The sequence below is a fragment of the Medicago truncatula genome, chromosome 4 (genome assembly GCF_003473485.1).
Source record: "Medicago truncatula cultivar Jemalong A17 chromosome 4, MtrunA17r5.0-ANR, whole genome shotgun sequence".
NCBI classification, from domain to species: Eukaryota; Viridiplantae; Streptophyta; class Magnoliopsida; order Fabales; family Fabaceae; genus Medicago; species Medicago truncatula.
In genome coordinates this window covers 35,523,895-35,549,476 of record NC_053045.1, presented here as the reverse complement: position 1 = coordinate 35,549,476, position 25,582 = coordinate 35,523,895, and the positions used below count along the sequence as shown (strand labels likewise).

Genomic DNA, 25,582 nt, shown 5'->3' with positions numbered 1-25,582 from the left:
AAAATATCTATAATTTATCTGTCATATAATATAATTATAACCAAATTAATTTTTTAGAGGCATTTTTTTTCATCCAAAATTTTGAGGCCTAAAGCCCTTGCTTGGGTTGCTTGGCCCTTAGGCCGGCCATGCCTCAAACTATTGGCATATGGACCGCATGTCCCTCTAATCAAGTCCACCATTATTGTAGATGTGTATATCTTAGGGAGATGCCTCACAGTTGAGCCTTGAAGTTTATGTCAAGTTTTCTTTTACTACTATTTTTACAATACTTATCAGTAAAAAACTTTAGATTTGAAGCAATATTTGCAATCAACTGCAAATAAATTTCTTGTTAAAAAAAATTGCAAATAAATTTACCAGAGCTAGATGGAACCAGCTAAATTAACTGAAAATTATTATTGAAAACTCAATGATGTTAAAAGTAGGAAAAATATATTATAGAAGAATCTAGCAACAAAAGGCTAAATGTGTTTCAGGAAAACTGTGTTGTGTGTTCCATATTGGGATATGAAGGACGTAAATTTTTAAGCTCATGAATCATAACAATGTTTGGTGTCATTGAGAGATGAAAAAAGCTGCAACTGTTTCAACAATATTTGGTGTCATTAATAATTTAACATTCTCATTCAGGAAACATTTTGATTTCCGTAGGAATGATTGATTAATACATGGACGGAACAATAAAAAATCTTCAACAGAAAAAAAAAATGGTTTCTATAGTAATTAGCTTCAACTAATCTATCTAAATCTCCATTAGCATGATCTAGAGCTCAATTCAAGCGAGAAGTAAGATTTAGGAATTCATCCTCGCCGCAAGGAATTGTGAGACCACCCATTGGATGATCATATCCAAATTCTTCTTCTGATTGATTTAGTAATTCTTGAAACGATGGCTGGCTCAAATATGATACTGGAATCACGAACCGCCTCATTCTATCTCCAACATAGACTGCGAGATAGCCTTTTGGGACTTCAAGTCCCTTGGCAGTCTCTTGTGTTTTGGAAAATGATGGCATTCTGATAAGCTTTGCTATGCGGAAACCCATTGTTTTTAGTATTTATGGTTCCTCACAAAAAAAAATACTGATGATGGCAGAGGATTGGATGAGAAAGAAATATTTGAGTTTTTATAACTCAGAATGGAAAAGATTTGTGTTGCTTTGAGAACTCAAGGAATAGTGTATATATAGTTGCTAAGGGTCTCAAACAAACCAATTAACCAATGAATGTATTTTGATGGATTGTAATAGAGTCTAGTTAGGTACAAGGGTTCACATGGTATTGTCTTATAGAGGTCATTTTCAAGGATTAGATGAAGCTAAATATAAGAACATGCAAATACTCTACCTTCTGAGATAATGGCCAACAGACATGGTAAAACAATGCATTGGTGAAAAAGACCTGATGTTTGTTAATGCATTTTGGATAGTTGATCCACTGGTAGACATACTACAGACATATCTCATGTTTCTTCAGATTGACAATGCACAATATACATCAGCCAACTATTATCTGATATATCTTCAATTTGTAAATCATGAGTAGGACCTGAATTATAGATCAGAAGCAGTGTTAGGAGGCAAGAAGAGAACCAATATTAAACGCAAGATCACAAACGACTATGAACCACGTTTTATATTTTTGCATTTTGTTATAACTAATCCAATGGTAGACATGCTCTCGACATCTCACATGTAATTTCTTCGAATTGACAATGCAGCTAATATACATCTACCATTTGAATATATATCAGATTTATGTGCAACTTGTAAAGCTTGTGTAGGACCTAATTGTTAGCAGCTAAGAGACAGTGTTAGGAGGCAAGAAGATAATGAATGTTGAACGCAAGTTCATGAGACATTATAAACCACATTTTATTTTATTTTTGCAAGACCAACTCCATGATATTTGCATACCAGGACAGAACTTTGAGGTCCTTGCATTCCTAATTAAGTATCAAGGTCAATTAAACTTTCTATTCCATGAATAGGTCTGTTTTATGGTAGGGTAGACCTCTAAGACAATACCATGTGATCTTATATATGCTCTTGTCTCCTTGTAGATTCCATGACTCCATCCTGATCCTATACTACAGTATATACCTCCACCAATCATTCAAGTAGCCAATGGTTTCTCAATTATTCTTTTAACTATATATATTCATGACTGCAAGCATTTAGAACCAACACAAATCATTCACATCCTAAAGCATTCAAATCTGAAAAACTTGGTTATTGCTTAAAAGTTTTTATTTAAAAACCATTTATTCTCAAGTGTTAACACATACAAAAATGGGTTTTCGTTTCCCTGGTATCATCAGAAGGGCATCTTTTTCTGGAAACCGATCAGCTTCAAAAGCTGTGGATGTGCCAAAGGGATATCTTGCAGTATATGTTGGAGAGAAACAGACGCGGTATGTGATCCCCGTATCATACTTAAGCCAACCTTCATTTCAAGACTTGCTGAGTCAAGCTGAGGAAGAGTTCGGATATGATCATCCCATGGGTGGCCTCACCATTCCTTGCACCGAAGATATCTTTCAACATATAACATCTCGCATGAACGGGATATGAATCTAACACCAGAAGAGACTGACATAGTTTAGTAGTGATATTTTTTTGTAAACTCGCATCTTAACAAATTGTAAAGATGAGAAAAAATGACCATTAGATTGAGAAATTTATAGAACAAATATATTTTGTTTAATGACAATGAATTCGACTACTCAAATATCTCCTCTCTGTTTTTGGTTTATTGCACTTAAGAACATACTGCATATGATTATATAAGTAACATTGCTTGCTATAAGAAAAAAAGGGACTTGGTATCCTGAGAAATTTCGAAGTAGCAGTAACACATGATTCCTAGCAAGGGCATAACACAGTTATTTTTCCTAGGACAAAAGGTGAAAGTGAAAGATAAATTTGCTAAAGTATATTCTTTTTTGAAGTACATAACTTAGGCATGATATTATAGATGAGGCACCTTCCCCTCATAGGCAAGTGCACAATTACAATGCCAGTAACAAAGTCAATTATTCCACTTAATGACACATTCCTCATTCTATGGTTCCTGTTAGGATATCCTTATCTAAAGAATTGAATGGTTACTACTTACTGTGTAGGCTAAATGATGGGATTTACTGAGAGAAAACGACTGACGAACCACCACATGGTTTTGTCTTGTAGATTTTCATCAAGAGTCACAAGAGATTTTAGAATAATGGCCCGCTTTGTAGATGAGTCACCTACATATTTATTGCTAGAAACCCACAACATCCTACCACTGTTACCATCGGTTCTCATATCACTGTTGAGTCACGAGGGAATCTTGGGTTGAGTCACGAGGGAATCTTGGGAAATCATCATATAAATGGTTTGGACATCACATCTTCATTAAAAACTTTAATACATCAGATATACGAGTCACATTATTATATGATGCTCAGCATCCACTTTTCCATCCAATGTGAGACCCTTACTCACCGCTTCACATAACAATGTCTCTTTGATCTGTATATTGATTAGTCCTAATAAATAATGCATTGCTAAAATGCTGGTATGACAGCTCAAGGAAATTTCTAGTTGATACATTATCTGCACATTACTATTAAGTCATTGGTCTCATAGGAGCTTAAATTCAATAATGGTATCATGTTATAATGTCTGTAGGACATGTCCTTGTGATTTGTGAATAGCACGGAAAGTCCTTTTGATTGTACAGTCTTCATCAAGACCCCACTATTTCCAACTGCACAAGTACTACCATGCAACATATAATTTAATTCAAACTGATGAGATATTTTTATAATTGTTATAAGGTGGAAATTTTCTATATGTGACCACATGCTTTGGCAGTTGGTAAGGACCCTACAGTTAATTTTCAGGATAAAAACACAATGTAGTTATGTGAACCTTAACTAAATACCAGATTACAATCTAAAAATGTACTTGGATTCAATGGCTATTCATAAATTAGAGAATCACATGACATTCTATCTCAAAGGGTTCATACATTAAACTTCTATTCAATATATAAATTGTAAATCATCCTAATGGTGATCAATCCCTACAAATCCTGAAGTATGAAATCATTACTTAGAATTTAATCATAATAAGTGAACAACTAAGATTAATAAACCAAACGTAAGAAAAACAAGAACCATTGTTTACCTCTTGCCATTCTTCTTCTAAGCTCTTACTCTCTCCTATATAGCAGGTGTATATAATGAAGGGATGAAGATGAAAGAAAGCTCAGATGCCAAAGGATATTTATAGAGTTGATTCTACCATCTAGAATTAAAAGTTATTACCACTCATATAATGGTCATTCAAGGCCATTAAGCCTGAGGCCATTCCACAACTATAACTCCCCTGACCTATGGACCACTTAATAGTGAGTTTTTATAACTAATCAATTTGAAAAAATTGATGTAATACTGCATTCTCCCACTTGGTCCATAAGATCTAACTATTGTCCTAAATGAGTCATCAAATAAGTTCCTTAATAAACAAGAATATGAACCATAGTGATTTTCCTCAAAGTTTTCTCATCTATGTATCACAACATGTTTAGCTTCTCAAATATATAGGTAATATAGTAACAAAAGGTATGAAAGCCGAGTTAAATGTTATAACTTTAGCAGAGCTAGATGGAACAATTCGAATTAACTGAAAATAATTATTCAAAACTTAGTGATGCTTAAAGCAGAAAATAAATATTACAAAAAGAATCTAGCAACAAGCTGTTAAAGCTGTTTCAGGGAAAATTGTGTTGTGTTTTTCATGTTACATTTTGAAATACAATAACAATAACTTGGTCAATATATCCAAGATAATCATTGCACTTAATCCCTATTAAATACTGAATAACTTAGTTTATGTCAACTAAAATTTGATAACATGTTCATGATACTACTGTAATATATATTAGAATTCATTGAGATTTGGGAAGCTATGTGTTTCAACAAAATATTGTGTCATTAACATTCTCATTCAGGAAACATTCCCTATTTCCGCAGGAATGATTAATACATGGAAAAAACAAAATGAAAAAAATATTCATAATAGAAAAAATTGCGCTCTGTACAAATTAGCCTCAACTATTCTATCTAAATCTCCATTTGCATGACCTTCAGCTCAATTCAAGTGAGAAGTGAGTTCTAAGAAAGCATCTTCGCTGCAAGGAATTGTGAGACCACCCATTGGATGATCATAACCAAATTCTTCTTCTGTTTGATTTAGTAATTCTTGAAACGATGGTTGGTTCAAGTATGATACTGGAATCACGAACCGTCTCATTCTATCTCCAACATAGACTGCGAGATAGCCTTTTGGGACTTCAAATCCCTTGCTAGATCCTTGAGTTTTGGAAAATGATGCCCTTTTGATAATACTGGCTATACGGAAACCCATTGTTTTTTTATGGTAGCACCAAAAAAAAAATACTGATTATGTTAGAGGATTGGATGAGAAAGAAATATTTGAATTCTGATGATTTATGATGCAAAAGACTTGTGGTGATTGAGAACTAAAAGAATAATGTATATATATAGTTGCTAAGGGCCTGTACAAACCACTTAGCCAATGAAAGTGTTGTGATGAGCTGTGATAGGGCCTACTGAGGGACCAGGGATCACATGGCATTGTATCATGGAAGTCATTTTCAAGCATTAGATGAAGATAAATGGAAGAACATGCACATACCCCACTTTGTGATGAGAAAACTCAACAACCATGAAATTAAAGACAATGCAATGGTGAAAGAAACCTGGAATTTGTTGCTATAGCTAATCCAATGGTAGACATGCTTTAGACATCTCGTATGTTTCTTGTAATTGACATTGCAACTAATTAAATACACCAAATAAATATTACATTTATGTGCAACTTGTAAAGCTTTGAGTGTGACTTGATTGATATCTCAGAAACTATGTTAGGAAAGAAGAGAACCAATATAGAACACAAGATCACAAACCACTATAAACCACATTTTATATAGTTTTTCAGGACAAATTCCATTAAATTTGCATACCATAACAGAACTTTGCGGTCCCTGCATTGCTAAATAAGTAACATGGTCAATTAAACTTTCTCTTGCATTGATAGGCCTGTTTTTTGGTGGGGTGATATGCTGGTGTATTATCTAAGACAATTCCATGTGATCTTGTATATGCTCTTGTCTCCTTTGTAGATTCTTTCTCCTTCACAAATCATTCAAGTAGCCAACAGTTTTTCAATATTCTTTTATCTATATATATTCATGGTTACAAGCATTTAGGACCAACACAAATCATTCACATCCTAAACCATTCCAATTTCCAAAAACTTGCTTCTTGCTTACAAGTCTTTTTTAAAACCAATTTTTCTCAAGTTTGAACGCATACAGCAATGGGTTTTCGTTTCCCTAGTATTATCAAAAGGGCATCATTTGTTGGAAACCGAGCAGTTTCAAAAGTTGTGGACGTGCCAAAGGGATATCTTGCAGTGTATGTTGGAGAGAAACAAAAGCGATTTGTGATCCCCATATCATACCTGAACCAACCATTGTTTCAAGACTTGCTGATACAAGTTGAGGAAGAGCATGGATATGATCATCCAATGGGTGGCCTCACCATTCCTTGTGGCGAAGATGTCTTCCAACATATAACTTCTTGCTTGAATGGACTATGAACCTAACACCAAATTAGACTGACATAGTTTAGTAGGGATATTTATTTTTTTGTAAACTAGGCATCTTATCAAATTGTAAAGATGCAAAAAAATGACCATTAGATTGATAAATTGTATATCAATTTTGTTTAACGACAATGAATTCGACTATTCAAGCAGCTCTTCTATGTTTTTGGTTTATTGCACTTAAGAAATGAGTTTGACAATATGAGAAATGTTGCTTACTATAAGAAAAAAACAACTTAGTAATCTAAAAACGACATAATAACAATTCAGTAACAAGGTAAACTATTTTACTGAATGACATCAGTACTTATAGATTATGATGGGCTGTAGTGAGAGACAACAGCTCACAAACCACCACATGGTGTTGTCTTATAGATTTTCAGAGCCACAAGATGTTTTAGAATAATGGCCCTCTTTATAGATGAGTCACCCACATATTTACAGCTAGAATAATCACTTTGCTCACATTAACTTTTACTGCAGTTGGCATACAATATGAATACTAACTACCATTATCAGGAACACTTTCGATACAACTTGTATCATACAAGGAGATAGTCACCTTTAGTCAAACAATCGGCTATGATACCACTATTCTGTTATGAGATGATTTTTTGGTTTTATGACATTGGGCTAAGCAATCACATAAGTGGCTTCGACACCACATCTTCCCCCAAAATCTCAAGACATCGGGTATATAGGACACATTGCTTATACGATGTACAACAACCTTTTTTCATCCAATGCAATACTCTTACTCAATCTTGACATACCAACATCTCATTGAACTTTATATTGGTTAGTCCTAATAAATAATGCACTGCTAAAATGACAGTATGACAGCTAAAGGGAATTTCTTAAATTCTTGATACATTATCGGCACATTACTATTAGTCGTTGGTCTGCTGGAAGCTTAAATCCAATGGTTGCATGTTATTATGTCTTCTGAAGTTAAAATCAATGGCTGTATTTGTCATAACAGCTTGCAGGATTAGTACTTTGTGAATAGCACGGAAAGTCCTTTTGATTGTAGTATTGTCTTCATCAATACCCCACTTTTTCCAACTGCACAAATACTACCACACGACATATAATTTAATTGCAAACTGATGAGACATTGTTGTAAGGTAGAAATTTCCTATAAGTAATCACATGCCTTGGCAGTTGGTAAGGACCCTACACACTTTAATTCTCAGTTGAAGTTTTCATCACTTCAAAGCCATGGAACACATGTACACCAAGGATCTTGGTGTGTTTTTGTTCACTTTAATTTTCTTCATATTAATGTTTCTTAAACACATTTATGTGCTATGGACAATGTATTATGTAGTTCAATAATCTGGAAATGGAGTATGTGTATCTTTATCTTATTTCATTGGCCAGTGTTGTTGAGACATGATCTTGAAAACACTTTCATTTTCTCCAGTAATGATTTGCTTCTCTTTGATACAGAAGGGATGTAAAAAACCATGTAAGAGTTTTACACATTAGGCTTTACATTGTGAGCTATAATTGAATTACAGTGTAAAATTTAATACACTGACAGTGCAAAGTCATTGACCTCTTTATTTATCATTTTATTTTATTTGATGAAATCCGTTATAACTATAAGAATTAGTTACTCTAATACTACACGTTAAATGCTTACTCTAATACATTGAGTAGCTGAGAAAAGCGGTTCATGCCTTGTTCATTGCTTATAACATATCTTGCCAATAGCCAACAAACAATGTTGATATTAATTATCTGATACATGTACAAGTTCAAAACCTCAAGCAGGACCGGCTATTGAATGCAAAATCATGAGCCATTATGAACCACATTTTATATTTTTGCAAGACAAACCCCATGAAATTCGCACACCAGAACTTCGCGGGCCCTGCCTCCCTAAATAAGTATCAAGAGTTGTTTAAACATACCAGAACTCTTGGATCGATACTTCAGGTAGGGTAATATGTTTGTTTTATTTTATTTATAGAAGGTGGGACTTGTACTATCTATTATGACATTTGATCTTTGGATAAAACCTGTAGACAATCCCATGTGATATTGTACATGCCCTTGTCTCCCTGTAGAAACTATGACCTAACCCTAATTAATACTATACCATAGTGGTATAGTCTAACTCTCCTTCACCAATCATTCAAGTAGCCAATAGTTTTGCAATATTCTTTTATCTATATATATTCATGGTTGCAATACCAACTAATCATTCACATCCTAAAGCATTCAAATTTCAAAAACTTGGTTATTGCTTAAAAGTTTTTTTGTTCTTTTTTTAAAAATTCTTCTCAAGTTTTAACACACTCAGCAATGGGTTTTCGTTTACCTGGTATCATTAGAAGGTCATCATCGTTTACTTCAAGCCGATCAGTTACAAAAGTTGTGGACGTGCCAAAGGGCTATCTTGCAGTGTACGTTGGAGATAAACAAAAGAGAATTGTGATCCCCGTATCATACTTGAACCAAACATTGTTTCAAGATTTGCTGAGTCAAGCCGAAGAAGAGTTTGGATATGATCATCCAATGGGTGGCCTCACAATTCCTTGCACTGAAGATGCCTTTCAACATATAACTTCTCGCTTGAATGAGCTATGAAATATTACATGAATGTAAGATTGTAGGAAACTGACATATAGATTAGTTGAGACATTTTTTAAATTAGGAACCATATCGAATTGTAAAGATCCCTTTTCCAATGAAATGAGAAAACAAATTACTATATGACAATTATGTGTGTTTTGTTTGATTACAATGAATTTAACTACTCAAGAAGCTCCCATGTGTTCTTTATTTACAGAATATGCTTGCTATAAGAAAAACAAAGTTTGTGTTCTGATAAATTTCAAAGTACTAATGAAACACACGATTGCCAGCAAGGGAAGAGCAAGAGCATTTTCCGACGACTGATGCGAAAGATAATGAAACGCACCGTTTCATTTTAAACCAAAAAAATAAATAAAAAATAAAAAAAGAGTGTTATAAAAGAACCTCACGTGACTTTTATTTCCCACTATTCCATCTTCCAGAACCTTCATTCAATTTTTTCCTCTCTTCTCCTTTCAATCATCGAACAAAAAACATAACTCAATGATGATTTGTAGAGAAAAAGTATTCATTCCAAATCAAAGCTTTTCTATAATCCACAAGTGCTTTTGGGTATAATTTTGGGAAATTGGGTTAATGCTTTAAGAAATGAGAAGAATGCTCATCTTAGAAGTTGCTCATTGAGACTTTTTGAGGTAAGATTAATGAAATTTAGTGATAATATCTAACTTGGATGAGTAGTGTAACTAGTATAGATAGTAAAATCTTAGATTTTCATGAGTCAATTTCAAACCCTATGCCTAACAAATTGGGGGTTTTGTCTAATCCTTTTATCTATTCGTTAGGTGATCTTAAATAAGTTTTCACAAGAGCTGAAAGTATTGTTTGATGTTCAGATTCGGTGGAAACTGCTTTCGGTGGTCATTTCAGACAACATTGCTAGGAATGGATTTGTTTCTTCATAGTTGTGAGTTGATAACGATCATTATCACATATTTTCACTATTAATATTATTGATATTTTGATAATTTTCTATGTTAAAGTGTTTATAAAAAATGGGGAACACGCCCTTTGAACATTTTTCTTCTCATTGATACTTATGTTTAAAGTCATCGATATTATTATGGTCTCTATTTGGATTTATCTATGACTTATTGAGCAAATGATTTGAAAATAGATGTTTGGTTGCATATACTATGACATGGGTTTTGAGATATGGAGAAATACGGTTTTGAGATACATGTTCTTGAGAATATTCAATGTTAATATGCGCTTCATTTGGATTTGGATTTTACTTGTGATTTATAAAGTAAAGAAATTGAAACGGAGGATTGGATTTTATGTATTTTCGTATTTGTTTTGATATGTTGTGAAACGTGGTGTTGAAATATGCGTTTTTCAAAGGTTTGATTATATTTGTATACGATTTGGATTTGAATTAACTTATGATTTTAAGTAATAGATCTTCGATTGAGTTTTGATGATACGTATTTTGAAACAAGTTTCGTTATGTTGTGATATATGGTTTTAGCATTGTGGTTTAAGAATGATGTTTTGAAAATTACGGTTATAATGGTGTCGACCTAGGTGCACCTAGTATGTGATTTCAATTAGGTAGAGTTACCCCATTAGATGGAGCCGCCCCTATGGAAAGGCCGCCATTAGGAGGAGGGGGCTATCAATGAGAGGTAAACTCTCTAATTGAAAATGTTTTACACTTTGTTTTGAGTCGAGAGAAAAGAGCTATCCGTTAGATGGAGCCGCCCCATGGAAAGGCCACCATTAGGAGGAGAGGGCTATCAACGAGATGGAGCTAGTTCTCGATTCACCCATTTGATTATTTTCACTGAAGTTGGATTTCTATACTTTATTTAAAGTTGATTATTTTGGTATTATGAAATTGAAAATGGTTTTATATTTGCTTTGAAGTGATTATTTTGATTCCATTTCATTAAGTCCGACTTTTATATTCTATTTGGATTTGATTATCTCGATTCCTTTTCATTATAATCGATTTATATATTTTCTATAGATTTATATATTTTCTTTAAAGTTGTGGATTTGGTTTCACCTCTTGACGACATTGAAATTTTGATATAGTCTTATTTGGTTTGATAAAATTACAAAGTTTTATGAATTTTCATGGTACACTTGATTGTGAATTTATTATATTTTTATACCGTTACTAGCCTTGTAAGTTAAAAATTAGATTTGAGAAAAATAAATAATCGTGCCCTTGTGTGTTTCCCTTCTAGTTGGTGGTGGTTGTTGTCTCTCACTAAGTCCTTGTGACTTACTCTTTTATTTTCTATTTTTTTCAGATTTTCAAGCAGCTAAGTAGGAAGCTGCTAGTAGACTCAAAGTTCAGCCGTGTCACTCTTTTTGGTAGGCTTCTTTGATGGATGTCTCTTTTGTTTATGTATATGTTGAATCAGAGTATCTGCAGCTATTTGGAGTCTAGGAATGTTTTATTTGAGATGTACAAATATGTAAATATGTCTTTTTGAAACTCTGGATGAGAATACAGGTTCATAAACAGGATTAAAGTCTTGGAAAATATTCAAAATACAGAGGATGCTCTGTCGAAATTTCAGTGGATATCATTTTAAGTCATATTGAAAATTGTTTAAATTATAGTTGCCAAGTGTCGTCAATAGGCTTGCCGAACTAGGATGTTCTAGTTCGTGCGCCGGTCACGATTGTGAATTTTGGGTCCTGACAGATAATATAGCCAATAACAATGACTTAGTATTGAGTTTTGCATCTTTGAATTTTCTATTGAGTTATGTCTACTGAATATTTAGATACGCCTTGGAATTTTCGAAATTCATCGATGAAGTTGTATTTATCAGATTCGGAGTGCTACTTGGGCTGATGGTCAATGAAAGTTGCTGTAAAATTTGAAAATTTGTCATTCTAGCTAACTCAGTGACCATGGAAAATAGAAGAAAAAAACTAATTTAAGTTCTTCTGAAAAACCAAAATTTCTACATCTATTAGCCTTAAGTTACTTATCCAATCTGTTTACTAATTGCCTTGAATCTTAAGTACCTTAAGTGCTTCATAGTAAGACCATAGGATAACAAAACAGAACGTTGGCTTGACAATATTAACAATATATTTGTCTGGTCAAAGCAATTTAGCATACCAATAAAAAACTCCAAATTTGAGTTATGAAGTCTATATGAGACTCAGTTATTAATTAGCTGTGTACACAACATTTTAAACTTTTCATGCTTTGATTACATAACTGATGGACTTCTTGCACTACTTATGTTACTGGGAGGAAGTGACTGATTTCACATAACTACTTCAAAGCAGTGGATTTTTTCTTTCTTTCTGGATTATTGATTAATCAAGTTGTTGGCACAACACTCGGACCACCATGTCTGCCAATTTCCAAGTAACAGTAACACCAGATAGTATATTGTCACCAACTGTGGTCTTCCCTTATCTCAAATTTCATTATTTAATAATTTGACAAACCAATTCCTAGTTGTTAAACAACAATTTGACAAACCAATTTTCTGATATATGTGTTTTGAGCTTGTCTGCTGCAAGAATGTGAAAATTGGCTTAGTGGTTGTAAAGTCTCTTTCTAAAGGGGAAACTGAGTTGGCATGAGTTTTTAAGTCTGAAGTAACCCTTTATATAATTAAAAAACCATGAAAAAAATACCATGTGACCTCTCATTGGCCCTTATCTCTTATCAAATAATAGCCCAAAACTAACACAACCACACAATTCATTAGTTGGCAGAGACTCCTTTATCTATCTATATATACTCATCATTACATTCTAAATCACCAAAACAAGCAACTCACAACATACAAATTCAAATATTTCTCTCTTTTATACACAAGTTATTGCATTGTTTGTGTGTACAACTAACAATATGGGATTCCGGTTACCTGGTATTAGAAGGTCATCTTCCAAGACTGTGGATGGAATCCCAAAAGGCTATCTCGCAGTTTATGTTGGAGACAAAATGAAGAGATTTCTGATTCCTATTTCATTATTGAATCAATCTTCATTTCAATAGTTATTAAGCCAATCAGAAGAAGAGTTTGGATATGATCATCCAATGGGTGGTCTCACAATTCCTTGCAGTGAAGATGCTTTCTTACAACTCACTTCTTGGCTTCAATGCTAAATCTCGTTAAAGAAGACTGACATAGATATTAGTTGTGACAAATTGTACAGAAAACTCTTTAATTTTTCATTCTTTTTAAGCAGAACTGTCATCCAACGGAGATAGTTATGAACATATATATTTGACTTCATGGTCGAATTTCAATGAATTTCTGTATACATCTTATTTTTGCACGAAAAAGTTATATACATAAACAGACACCTTTTTGAATATTATCTTTGTTTTCTTTATTTTATTACTGTTTATAACATCTGCTGTTCTCCTGCTACACTTGTCTGATAAGTGTGATTCGAATTGCAATGAGAAGAATCTGGATTGTATAATTGAAAATTTAAATCCAAGACCTCAATTCTTTGAGAAATCTCTAAGGCTAGAAAGAAGAGTGTAGCACAGGTAGAGCTGATTGTTTGATTACAAACTAATTTCAATGACAACTTTTACTATGGTTAGCCAATTAAGGTTTTCACAAGATTATAAAATACACATTCCTGTGCTCTTAAATCAACTTATTTTCTTATAAGAAAAAGGATTTCAATGGTTAAAACTCTAGACTTCGTCATAAAAGTTATAATACCACATCATAAATCAACTCTTTCAAAACCTTATAAATTGTTAACTAAAAACAAATAAACGGTTTTATATTGTATATATTTATTACCAGTTCAAATTTCATTTAAGTCAAACATATACTACTATATTGAGATGAGTGTTTCACTGCAAATCTATCACTAATAACTTGAGAATCACATGGAATGCTATCTCAAAGGATGCATAGATTAAATTGTCATTCAATATTCAAGTTGTAAATCATCCTAAGGGTGATCAATCCCTATAAATATTGAAGTATGAAATAATTACTTACAAATATCCTTTGGATTAATCATGTGTACGAGTTTATTCCTGAGTGTATTAATCCTAACTTATTAGTTCTTCTTTATCTCCTTTTAGTTCTCGTAAAGTACTAGTTTGATCTAATTTTTGTAAATTGGAAAGTTAAATCATGCACACACCTGAAATTTAAGACTAAACTTAAACCAGTAGATATATTCCTTTTTGTGGCACAAAAACAAGGTCGATACTGATCAAAATTCGGCACTGATATTGAGATTGCTAATACATGATGGTTAATTAACATTCCAGCAAAACTATTACTGAACCAAAAACAGTATAGATTACCAGCTGGTTTTGAAATAAAACATATTTCCTTCTTTCATATTAAGGTAAAATTTGTTCTTCGTGAATTATGGAGCAGAAAAAAATAATATTAAAAGGCATTCCCAGAAGAGCATATAGAAGATAAATGTGTCTCTTGGTATTATATTTCTGCATATAACTTTGTAATCAATTAACTGAAAATTTTCCTAAACAAATCAAAATCTTTTTGTCCCTAATAACCTCAGTCAGCTGTTTTACTGTTTTTTTAACTGACAAAAGGTGGAATGTAGACTAATGAAAAACAAGTAATGGTCTTCTGTACAAATTTGCCTAAAATAATCTATGTCAGATACTTCTTGAAGGTCTAGAACCTACACAAGCGCGAAGTGATATCTAAGAAAACATCTTCTCTGCATGGAATAGTGAGACCACCCATTGGATGAACATATTCAAATTGTTCCTCAGCTTGATTCAGCAATTCTTGAAATGATGGTTGGTTTAAGTATGACATTGGGATCACAAACCTCTTCATTTCCTCTCCAACATATACGGCAAGATATCCCCTTGGCACATCCACACCCTTTGAAGATGCTTGGTTTGATGCCCTTCTGATGATAACAGGTAAACGAAAACCCATTCTTATATGTCTTGTGGAAAGAAGAAATTGTTATAAAATTAAAGACCTGTGTAAAAGAAAACTCAAGTTTCTCAAATGCTTTAGGTTGTGAATGATTTTGTGTTGGTCCTAAATGCTTGCAACTATGAATATATATAGATGAAAGGATAAGTAACGAACCTTCGGCAACTACAATGATTTGTAAAGGAAGGCCATGAAATTTGAGTTATGGCCAGACAAGAGCATATGAATCAGATCACATGGTGTTGTCATCAGAGGACGTTCACAAGGACCAACATCATATAGTAGATAATGCAAGTCCCACATTGTAGAGCAGAGCCCAACATGTAGAATGGTTTATGTTGATCTATTGTTATCCATTGCGTTATAATCACTTACCAGCTGGAAATCAACACTATCATAATGAAGAAAACATGTCTAAAGCATGTTTACAAAATTATGAGGTTGCACTTGAAAGGGTGGTCTACAATTTTAAGAATTGGTTGTAAAGTCTATTTCTAAAGGGGAATCTAAGTTGGCATGAGTTTTGAAGTGTGAAGTAATCCTTGATATAATTAAACAATACCAAGTGACATCTCATTGGCCTTTGTTTGTCACTAGACCCCATCAAATAATAGTTCACAAATCACTACACACCACACAATGAATTGTTTCCACAAAGACTCCTCCTATATATACTCATTATGACATTCTTAAGCAGCAATACAATTCAAGTCACTCACAAAATACAAATTCAAATATTTCTTTCTTTCATACAAAAGCTGTTGTATTCATTGTTAGTGTGTTGCAACTCATAATAATTAACAATATGGGTTTTCACTTACCTGGTATTAGAAGGTCATCCTCTTCCAAGGCTGTGGATGAAGTCCCAAAAGGCTATCTCGCAGTTTATGTTGGAGAAAAAATGAAGCGATTTGTGATTCCCATTTCATTATTGAACCAACCTTCATTTCAAGAATTACTACATCAAGCAGAAGAAGAATTTGGATATGATCATTCTATGGGTGGTCTCACAATTCCATGCAGTGAAGATGCTTTCTTACAACTCTCTTCTCGGCTTCAATGTTAAATAAATCTTACTAAAGAAGACTGACATAGATATTAGTTAGTTGAGACTAAATTGTATAGCAGACACTTATTTTTTTTCATTCTTTCTAAGAGGAAAAGTCATTGAATTGAGATAGTTATGAATATAGATATTTGACTTTTTTTGGTCAAATTTCAATGAATTTCTATATATATCTTATTTTTTGCGCGAAAAATTATATATATAAACAGCCACCTTTTTTCGTATTCTCTTTGTTTTCATTATTTATACTGTTTATACCATCTGCTGTTCTGCTGCAACTCTTGTTCGACAAGTCTGCAATTAAACATAAAAGTTCTCATACTACATCATGAATCAACTCTTTCAAAATATTAAATTGTTAAGTGGAAACAAATAGATGGTGAAAACATAAAAATAATCCTAATGTAAACCTTTAACCTTATATAAAATTGTTGATAACTTAGCTGATCTTAAATAAGAGAAGGCGTTAAGAAGGGTAATCTAAATATGTAGTTGTATTTTATAACTATTCCTAGACCAAAGAATCAAATGACATTCTTTCTCAAAGGATTCATACATTAAACTTCCATTCTACATATAAATTGTAAAGCATCCTTTTTGGAGTTTGTTTTAGGTGGTGATGTGTTTTGGTGGGTTTATCTTCAGGGGTGTTTTTAGGTGGTTATGGTGTACCATCTATATGCGGCACAATTTGTATCTTGTTTCGTCCATACCTTGCGTCTTGCGGGGGATGGCGTTTAATAATATTTGCCGATTAAAAATAAAATAAAATTGTAAAGCATCATCCTAAGGGTGACGATTCTGTGAAGTATGAAATTAACTAACAAAACTGAAAAAAAAATATTCTTAGGGTGTGTTTGTTTCAAGTTATAATTGTTGATTCTCGGGAATAAAATGATAGGAATGTATATGTCTATGTTTGTTACAAGTTTACTAAATTTTATTCGCGGGTATAAAAAAAAATTTCCCAAGGAAAAGGGTGGGAATAAAGTTCCCATGGAGATGGGAATAAATTCATAAATAATTTACCTATTATAATCCCTATTTTTATGGTTCCTAGGAATATATAAAGCTAACCAAACATATTTTTCCTAAATTCCTTGGAATAAAATTCCCATCTTTATATTCCAAGGAATGTTATTCCTAGGAATAAATTTAGTAAACTTGAAACAAACACACCCTTAATCATATTAAAAGGAACCAAGTCAAATACTAACAAAATATCGATCAATATCCACTCACCAACAGTGGAGGATTTGGCTAGATGTAGTAATAGCATAAAACATCAAGAAATTGAAGAAGAGAGTTAAGAAATATGTGCACAAATAAATTATAAAGATGAATTATTTTATGTTTCTTCCTTTCTTATCCTACACAAAAACATTGTTAATTTCCTTTTTCTCATTCAAAATGTATGATGCATCATAACTCCTGTGAGCCTAATCAGCTATGATACTGTCCTTTTTGTGGCAGAGAATGATGTGGATCCTAATCCACTGGTCTATTGATCTATTTTCTTCCCTTCCAAAATGAGCTGAACTAATCAAAGTAATTGATTTCTCTTACTAAATATCAGGTGCAACTAATGATTTTGAAATAAAACAGTTTGCTTCTTTCACAGGTAAAATTCGTTCTTCGTGAATTATAGAATAGGGAAAAAAGTTAAAAGGCATAACCCAGATGAGCATATGAAAGATAAATGTGTCTCTTTATATTATATTTCTGCATATAAGTTTGTAATACAAGTTAATTTGAAAATTTTCCTAAATAATATAAGTTTCTGCTGTACAAAATTGCCTCAAATTATCTATGTCGGTTCTTTAATTTCTTCTGAAGGGTTAGCACAGATTCAAACGAGAAGTAATATCTAAGAAAACGTCTTCTCTACAAGGAATTGTGAGACTACCCGTTGGATGATCATATCCAAATTGTTCCTCAGCTTGATTCAGCAATTCTTGAAACGATGGTTGGCTTAACAAAGAAATTGATATCACAAACCGCTTCATTTCCTCTCCAACATATACTGCAAGGTATCCCTTTGGCACATCCACTCCTTTTGAAGATGCTTGGTTTGAGGATACCAGGTAAACGAAAACCCATTCTTGTATGTCTTGTGAAAAGAAGATATTGGTGTATGAGAAGAATGTGAAGCAGATAATAACTTACCAGCTGGAGATCAACATTATCAAAATGAAGAAACATGTCTTAGACATGTTTGCAAAATTATGAAGTACGTACCAATTAATATTAGTGCATGAACAAATATTAATAAAAGAGATTAATATTAATGCATGAACAAATATGAGGTTCCTCTTGTATTGGACATTGTTTGAAAGGGTGGGGTACAATCTAAGACAAACACCACATGATATCTCATCCTATGCTCTCTATTATTTTACCGTTTCATACAATCATTTAGCCTGGAATTGGGTTTCTATTTCAAAAGAACCTCATTATCTATAAATAAAAGATAATGAATGATAAAAAAATTTATAGGACAAAAATGAATGATAAATTTGAAAGAAAAACAAAATTATTCTAATAAACTACATAAAATAGATAAGAAACTTGTGTTTATGAGGTACCTTCCCTTCACAGTGACTTAGTATTGAGGTTAATTATTCCCTTGAATCAGCCTTCATTTCAAAGAATTACTGGTTAATCTTATTTTTAATGAAAAGTTTTTTCAAATCCACTGTTAGGGAGTCAGACAACAAAATCAATGGATTTGAGAAACTGATAAGGAAGGGATAAGTGAGATCCTGGGAAGATGACGATAAAGGGTATTCCAATTTTTCATGTTAATCCCATTAAATTTTTGGGTTAAATATGTTTTTGGTCCTATAAATATATCAACTTTTCGTTTTAGTCCCTCTAAAATTTTCCTTCAACTTTTAGTCCTTATAAAATTTTCAATCACTACTTTTGGTCCCTATTTTTAAGTTAATTTTTGTATTTTTTAATGAAATTGTGCAGAAATGTGTAGAATATTGTAAAAAATATTACCCCAAAAATTTAAATTTTTTTAACAAAACATAAATTAATTATGAATTTTTAACCGTCAAACATATAAAAATTCATATTAAATTCATGTTTTATTAAAAAATTCTAATTTTTTTTGGGAGAGTTTCTTATAATATTATGCATTTTTCTGCACAATTTTATTCAAAAATATGTATTCTACATATGAGTTTACTTTAAGAGAGGGACCAAAAGTGAAGATGGAAAATTTTTGAGGGACTGAAAGGTGAAGGAAAATTTTTGAGGGACTAAAATGAAAAGTTGGTATATTTATAGGGACCAAAAACATATTTAACCCTAAATTTTTTCATTGATTGTTAATTTCCCAAAAGTTTTATTTTTTAATTTTTCTTCAAAGATTCTTATAATATTTTATAGGGTTAAGGGTAACCAGCTGTTAAAGTTATTGTCAAATGTCTCATATTCAAGTCTTGGAAACGGCCTCTGAGAATCCGTTTGGTTCGAGAGTTTTAGAGGGGAGGGAGAAAAATAATTTAATTTGAAGTGTTTGATTCAATTTTTAAAAGGGGAGGGAAGAGGAGCGGAGCAAATTTTATTTCACTGTCAAAATTATCCTTAGATTAATTTAAATCTCAATATTATATTTATAACAATTTTTTTTTCTGAACAAACTAAAATGGTATATATTATAAACAAAGTTGAATTACCCTGCACAAGACATGCAAAGGGAAAACAACCAGCAGTATTTACAGTAAAAAGGCGCTAACAGACAAGAGCACCAAACAAAAAAAGAAACAGATTACACCTGGACTCCCATACAAGGAAGCGGGTGTTTCCACCAATCATGATAATTATAACTAAACAGCACATGTGATGATTTCAGCCACAAAAAATAATTTAGTTTAACTTTGTCAATAGGCAAGAATTGCAACCGATATATCTAGTAACACCATTCTCACTGCTGCTTCAGTTCACCAGCGTTCGTCGAAATATAGCCTTTGGACTTCGCCGGAAAATGGATGGGTCAAGGCGAATTGTGACGCCAATTTGCAACACCATGGATGGTGGGGTTTAGGAACCATGATTCGAGACCAAGTCAAGCAATGGCAGCTGCAACGTGGAAGGTTAAAGGTTTTGAAGATGCTACTTTAGCAGAGGCGCACGCACTACTTACAACGGTTCATTTTGCAGTTGACTGTGGTTTTCGTCGTGTTTGCTTTGAAGGTGACAATGAGAAAGTTATGCGCCTAGCTCAAAGTATCAATCTGGAAGACAGATCTTATATGGGAAGTGTTGTAAAGGAAATCAAAGCCATGCAATGGAGCTTTGACGCGTGGCAATTCCAATCTATCTCTAGGAAGTGTAATAAAACGGCCCATGCTATGGCCCAATTAGCTCATTTAAATCCCAAAGAGATTTGGTTAGAAGAGGTTCCTCCCCAAATCAGTGAGGTGTATTTTCATGATTTGATTCATTAATGATATCTTTTCTTTTTTAAAAAAATAAAATAAAATTTAACTTGTGCCTTAAGGACACAGGTTAACTTTTCCCATAACTTAATAATAATAAAAGTTGTTATAGGGATAATATAACCTTTTTTTTTAGTTACAATAGGGATAATATAACCTAATAATAATAATAATAAGTTTTTTTTTAAAAGATAATAATAATAATAATAATAATAAAAGTTGTTACAAGGATAATATAACCTAATAATAATAATAATAATAATAATAATAATAATAATAATAAAAGTTATTATAAGGATAATATTGAGATTTTAAATTAATCTAAGGATAATTTTAGCAATGCATAAAATATTAAAGAGATCGTTTAAGGGAAGCAAAAAGTGAGTTTTGAAAGGATTTTGTTCATCTCTTCTCCCCTTCTAAAATTTGAATCAAACACGTTAAATTAAAAATATTTCTTCCACTCCCCTCCAAAACTCTTGAACCAAACAGACTCTCAGTGAAATGGGTTGTCATTTGCCCTTATCTATACTATATATAAATAAAACAACCTCTTTCATCTTTTTCTTTTAAAAAATGCCCTCAATTTTCAATCCAAATAACACATGTAACAAATAGATAAGAATAAATTTAAATATTAAAATTAAAGTGTAATAAACACAAATGTCAAATTTTTTCCTTTATCATTTAAAAAGTGTTACAAACTAGATGAGTATATCTATACTTATTTTTTCATTATCCCAATTATACCCTTAAACAACAACTTTTTCTATAATAAAATTGTTGTTAGAGTTATTAAAAAGAAAGAATTTAGATTATTTTTTGTTAAATTGTCTGTTTCATTGAAATAGATAATCATGATTAATTTGATTTGTTATAATTTGAAAGCAAAAAATATTTATATTTTTACTTTTAATCAAAATTAAAATTTCATAAAAAAATATAATATACAAACGTTAACGCAATAAAAAGAGCGAGCACATGAGTGTCCGTCTTTTTGCTAGTTCTTTACATTAAAAAAAAAAATTAAACCAACGAGCCTTTCCGTGCTAATTACTTGCAGAAGATTGAGTTTAGTTGTTCTCGTGAGCTTAACTCAGTTGAAAGAAATAATGCATAATATATGCAAGGTCCAGGTGTTCAAACTCTGGCCACCACCATAAAAGAAGATTGAGTTTATTGAGTTTAGTTCTTTACTTGTTTGGGCTTTTATTCACATGACACCGACATGAAGCAACAACCTAGAAAAATCCTAGCTATCAGTTTTCGCTAACTGTCAACTAAATTCAAATATAACAGAAAACTAATTCCACGTGTCCTGCATCTATTTGTTATCACTCATTATTATCCCTTTATTGTAATCGTAACCACTATATAAAGAGTGATGATACATGTACCACCCCATGTGGCAATACACCCTTTACACCCATACAAAATTCTGACACGTGGCAACCTGGACCCCACATAAATAGAAGATAAAGTGTGGTTGTAAGATGAACTTACCAAAATATCCCTAATACATGAGGTGTACAATGGAGTGTAGAAATAAAGGGTGTTCATGTAACATTTTCCCTATATAAAACTCACTCAGCACTCAACTTAACATATCATAAGTCATAACATACCATACTACGATCAAGCCATGATGAATCGTAACAAGACTCTCATGCTGTTCTCTGTCCTTTTCCTGTTCTTTTCTGTCGACTTGGCATTCTCGACGCCAAACGACCGAGAAGATCCAATAATCCAGCAGGTGGTCGATAAGGGAGGAGCTGAGCATCAATTTAATGAATTCAAGCAAAGGTTTGGTAAGGTTTATTCCTCCAAAGATGAACATGATTATAGGTTCAACGTCTTCAAGTCTAACCTTCACCGTGCTAAGAGACATGTGATAATGGATCCTTCGGCAACTCATGGTGTTACAAGATTCTCCGATCTTACTCCGAGGGAGTTTCGTAATAGCATCTTGGGATTAAAAGGAGTAGGGTTACCGAGACATGCAAAAGCTGCACCTATTCTTTCGTCCGAGAACCTTCCTCGTGATTTTGATTGGAGAGAAAAAGGAGCGGTTACCCCTGTTAGGAATCAGGTATATATTCTTTCTAATTAAGTAATTATGATTATGATTAATATTGTTGTTATAAGTTGATTAAATTTTTTAAATTTTGATTTTGGATTTGTAACTATGAATTAGGGTTTCTGTGGTTCGAGTTGGAGTTTCAGTACAATTGGCGCACTCGAAGGTGCTAACTTCCTCTCTACTGGAGAACTCGTTAGTCTTAGTGATCAACAACATGTTGATTGTGATCATGAGTACATTAAAAAATCTGGTGGTCTCATGCGAGTGGAAGACTATACTTATTACAAGACAAACATTGCACGATCGGTGGCGGCAAATTTCAGTTCTGTTTTAGTTGATGACGACCAAATTGCTGCCAATCTTCTCAAATATGGACCTCTTGCTGGTGAGTAATACCCTAACAATCTGAACAATTTGAATTATAATTATTATTACTATTATTTTACTTATAATTATCTAATTCAAATGTTCACAAATGCAGTTGCCATAAATGCGGCATACATGCAGACATACGTGGGAGGTGTATCGTGCCCATACACTTGTACAAGGAGGCTGGATCATGGAGTTTTGCTGGTGGGGTACGGTTCTGGAGCTTATACGAAGGAGAAGCCGTATTGGATTGTTAAAAGCTCCTGGGGCGAGACGTGGGGAGAAAATGGATACTATAAGATTTGTAGGGGACGAAATATCTGTGGAGTGGACTCAATGGTTTCTACTGTGGCTGCTGCTCAAACTACAACTCACTGACTGTAGTATGTTTTCCATCTCATACTTGAACCAATGGTTGGCCTCACTATTTCTTGCACCGAAGATGTCTTCCAGCACATAACGTCTCGCTTGTAAAGCTCACACTATTGTAGGAGACCGACATAGTTTACTGTTAGTAGATCCATTTTGAACATGAGACATCTTATCAAATTGTAAAGACCCTACAGAGATTGGAAATGTAATTATCATAAGAATGATAAATTTTGAGAATGCTTTTTTTGTTTGATGAATAATAACAATGAATTATACTTTTCAAGCAGCTCCTATGTTTACTTTTTGTTTCTATGTTAGAATGTTGATTCTTCCTTGCAGTTAGACCAATTAGTATCAGAAAAAATAGACTTGATGTTCTGATAAATTTCAAAACACGAATAGTACACATGAATCCCAGCAAGGGAAGAACCTTAGTATTTTGTGTGAATTATTATTTTAATGCAGATAAGAAATTTACAATTCCTTGAATAATCCATTGAATAACACATCCTCATTCTATATGTTTTCCTACCTTTGAAGCATGGTTTATCTATCTATAGTCCATGACTGTGTATCTTTTCTACTCTCTAACTTTTGTCTACTCAAATTTTAGATATATACCTCTAACTCTAAATTTCCAAAATTCATTGATCAGTTTGTACTTATCAGATTTTATCATTCTATTTTCTAATTATGTATTTCAAGAAACCAAATTCACTGTTCAATGACCTTCTTTGATACCGAATTCAGGTTGTTTATTTGGCAAAACTTTGGGACCAACATGTCTACCAATTTCCAAGTAACAGTAGTATTAACTCAGTTAGGGACATAGGAGATTGTTAAAAATTGTGGTATTCTCTTATCTGCAATTTCTCTATTTACTAGTTATCATGTAGACATATAACATTTGTTTCATAACTATTATCTTGCTTGATTATAAAATTAACCAATTAAACATCAATTAACTGTATAAGAATCCCTATTAGATTAATCATTACAAAATCCAATTAACTATGATTATGAAACAAGCGTCACAAAACCAATATTAATCTAGCGAATTCAATCAAACTTACAACTAATTGTTTTAAATGCTATCAATCTATACAAAATAAATCAAAGCAAGCGTTTAAATCTACTTCAAAAAATCCAAAATCTTATAGTGAACTAAAGTGCAAAAATGAGTTATATATGATTAAGCATCAATACCTAAAACGATTTTGCAAATGTAACACTATATTTATAATCACTTTATAGGTTAATCTAGGCTACTGACAAGGTCTAACCAAGCCGGTGGCTCAAAAGATGTTCGTTAGTCCAATAACAATTAATTACATGAGTAAATGAGTCAGGCCACAATAAATTCCTCGACTACAATAATTTGCATTTTGACGATCAAAACAATTAAATACAACCTATGTTAAGGAGGAAAAATGTCATGATGGAGTAAGAATTTTAATAAATAGACAATCCCTTTAATAATGCCTGATAAAGACCCAAAAATAATACACTATGCCCAAAAAGTATTTATTATGCACTACCCAAAAGTCGAACACCAACACGTTTTTATGTTCTCTTAATTGCATATCCATATTATTGTGAAATAAATTTGGTATATAAGAAGAAAAAAATTTGAGACCAAAGTTATCTTTAGAAAATTGTAATTATGTAATCCACAATCAAACTAAAATCTGTCACATGTACTCCGCTAACTATATCAAAGATAAAGTTCTAAAAACAAAGTTAGTGGAGAAGTTTAGTTTAATTGATTGTGAGTAACTTATCCATAATTTCTTAAAAGTAACCTATAATTTTTCATAAAACATTTTTTTAAACCATCACAGAGAAAACAATTGTTTTGAAATAAATTTTTTGAATTAGTTTTATTTATAGGGATAAAGATCGATCACACCATAGATATGAAAGAATGCTCATAGAAAATATCACAAGTCACAACTTTATGTTTATGCGGTGTGGTACGATCAAAATTTGTATGATTCTTACTTTGGTTCTATATATAAGAAAAAAAATTATATCAATAAGTATTTGATCAAATTTTGAACTAAATAAAT

The 25,582-nt window shown here is 32.5% G+C and overlaps 3 protein-coding genes and 1 non-coding gene across 4 annotated transcripts; 3 read left to right on the top strand and 1 right to left on the bottom strand.

Annotated features, from left to right (window-relative positions):
• Positions 1-585: 585 nt before the first annotated feature.
• On the bottom strand, positions 586-4,550 carry LOC11440231 (uncharacterized). The gene is made up of 2 exons (XR_005645592.1): positions 4,176-4,550; positions 586-1,551 (listed from the first exon to the last, which is right to left on the bottom strand). It is a non-coding gene; the product is annotated as an uncharacterized protein (transcript).
• LOC11440613 (auxin-induced protein 6B) lies at positions 2,135-2,733 on the top strand. The gene has a single exon (XM_003607111.4). It carries the CDS (start codon positions 2,295-2,297, stop codon positions 2,574-2,576), a length of 282 nt encoding a protein of 93 aa, XP_003607159.2. The 5' UTR covers positions 2,135-2,294; the 3' UTR covers positions 2,577-2,733.
• A 4,190-nt stretch (positions 4,551-8,740) lies between the features above and the next one.
• LOC120580015 (auxin-induced protein 15A) lies at positions 8,741-9,455 on the top strand. Its single transcript, XM_039832885.1, has one exon. It carries the CDS (start codon positions 8,994-8,996, stop codon positions 9,276-9,278), a length of 285 nt encoding a protein of 94 aa, XP_039688819.1. The 5' UTR covers positions 8,741-8,993; the 3' UTR covers positions 9,279-9,455.
• A 12,872-nt stretch (positions 9,456-22,327) lies between these two features.
• On the top strand, positions 22,328-23,753 carry LOC11443223 (cysteine protease RD19A). Its single transcript, XM_003607102.4, has 3 exons — positions 22,328-22,781; positions 22,887-23,157; positions 23,254-23,753. The coding sequence occupies exons 1-3, from the start codon at positions 22,335-22,337 to the stop codon at positions 23,517-23,519; spliced, it is 984 nt and encodes a 327-aa protein (XP_003607150.2). The 5' UTR covers positions 22,328-22,334; the 3' UTR covers positions 23,520-23,753.
• Positions 23,754-25,582: the final 1,829 nt, after the last annotated feature.

What these genes read in the sequence shown, in the direction of transcription:
- LOC11440613 (XM_003607111.4), top strand. Translation starts at nt 2,295, where the DNA reads ATGGGTTTTCGTTTCCCTGGTATCATCAGAAGGGCATCTTTTTCTGGA.
- LOC120580015 (XM_039832885.1), top strand. Translation starts at nt 8,994, where the DNA reads ATGGGTTTTCGTTTACCTGGTATCATTAGAAGGTCATCATCGTTTACT.
- LOC11443223 (XM_003607102.4), top strand. Translation starts at nt 22,335, where the DNA reads ATGATGAATCGTAACAAGACTCTCATGCTGTTCTCTGTCCTTTTCCTG. An exon ending in TTACCCCTGTTAGGAATCAG is followed by an intron (nt 22,782 to 22,886) that starts GTATATATTCTT and finishes ACTATGAATTAG; the next exon opens with GGTTTCTGTGGTTCGAGTTG. An exon ending in CAAATATGGACCTCTTGCTG is followed by an intron (nt 23,158 to 23,253) that starts GTGAGTAATACC and finishes TCACAAATGCAG; the next exon opens with TTGCCATAAATGCGGCATAC.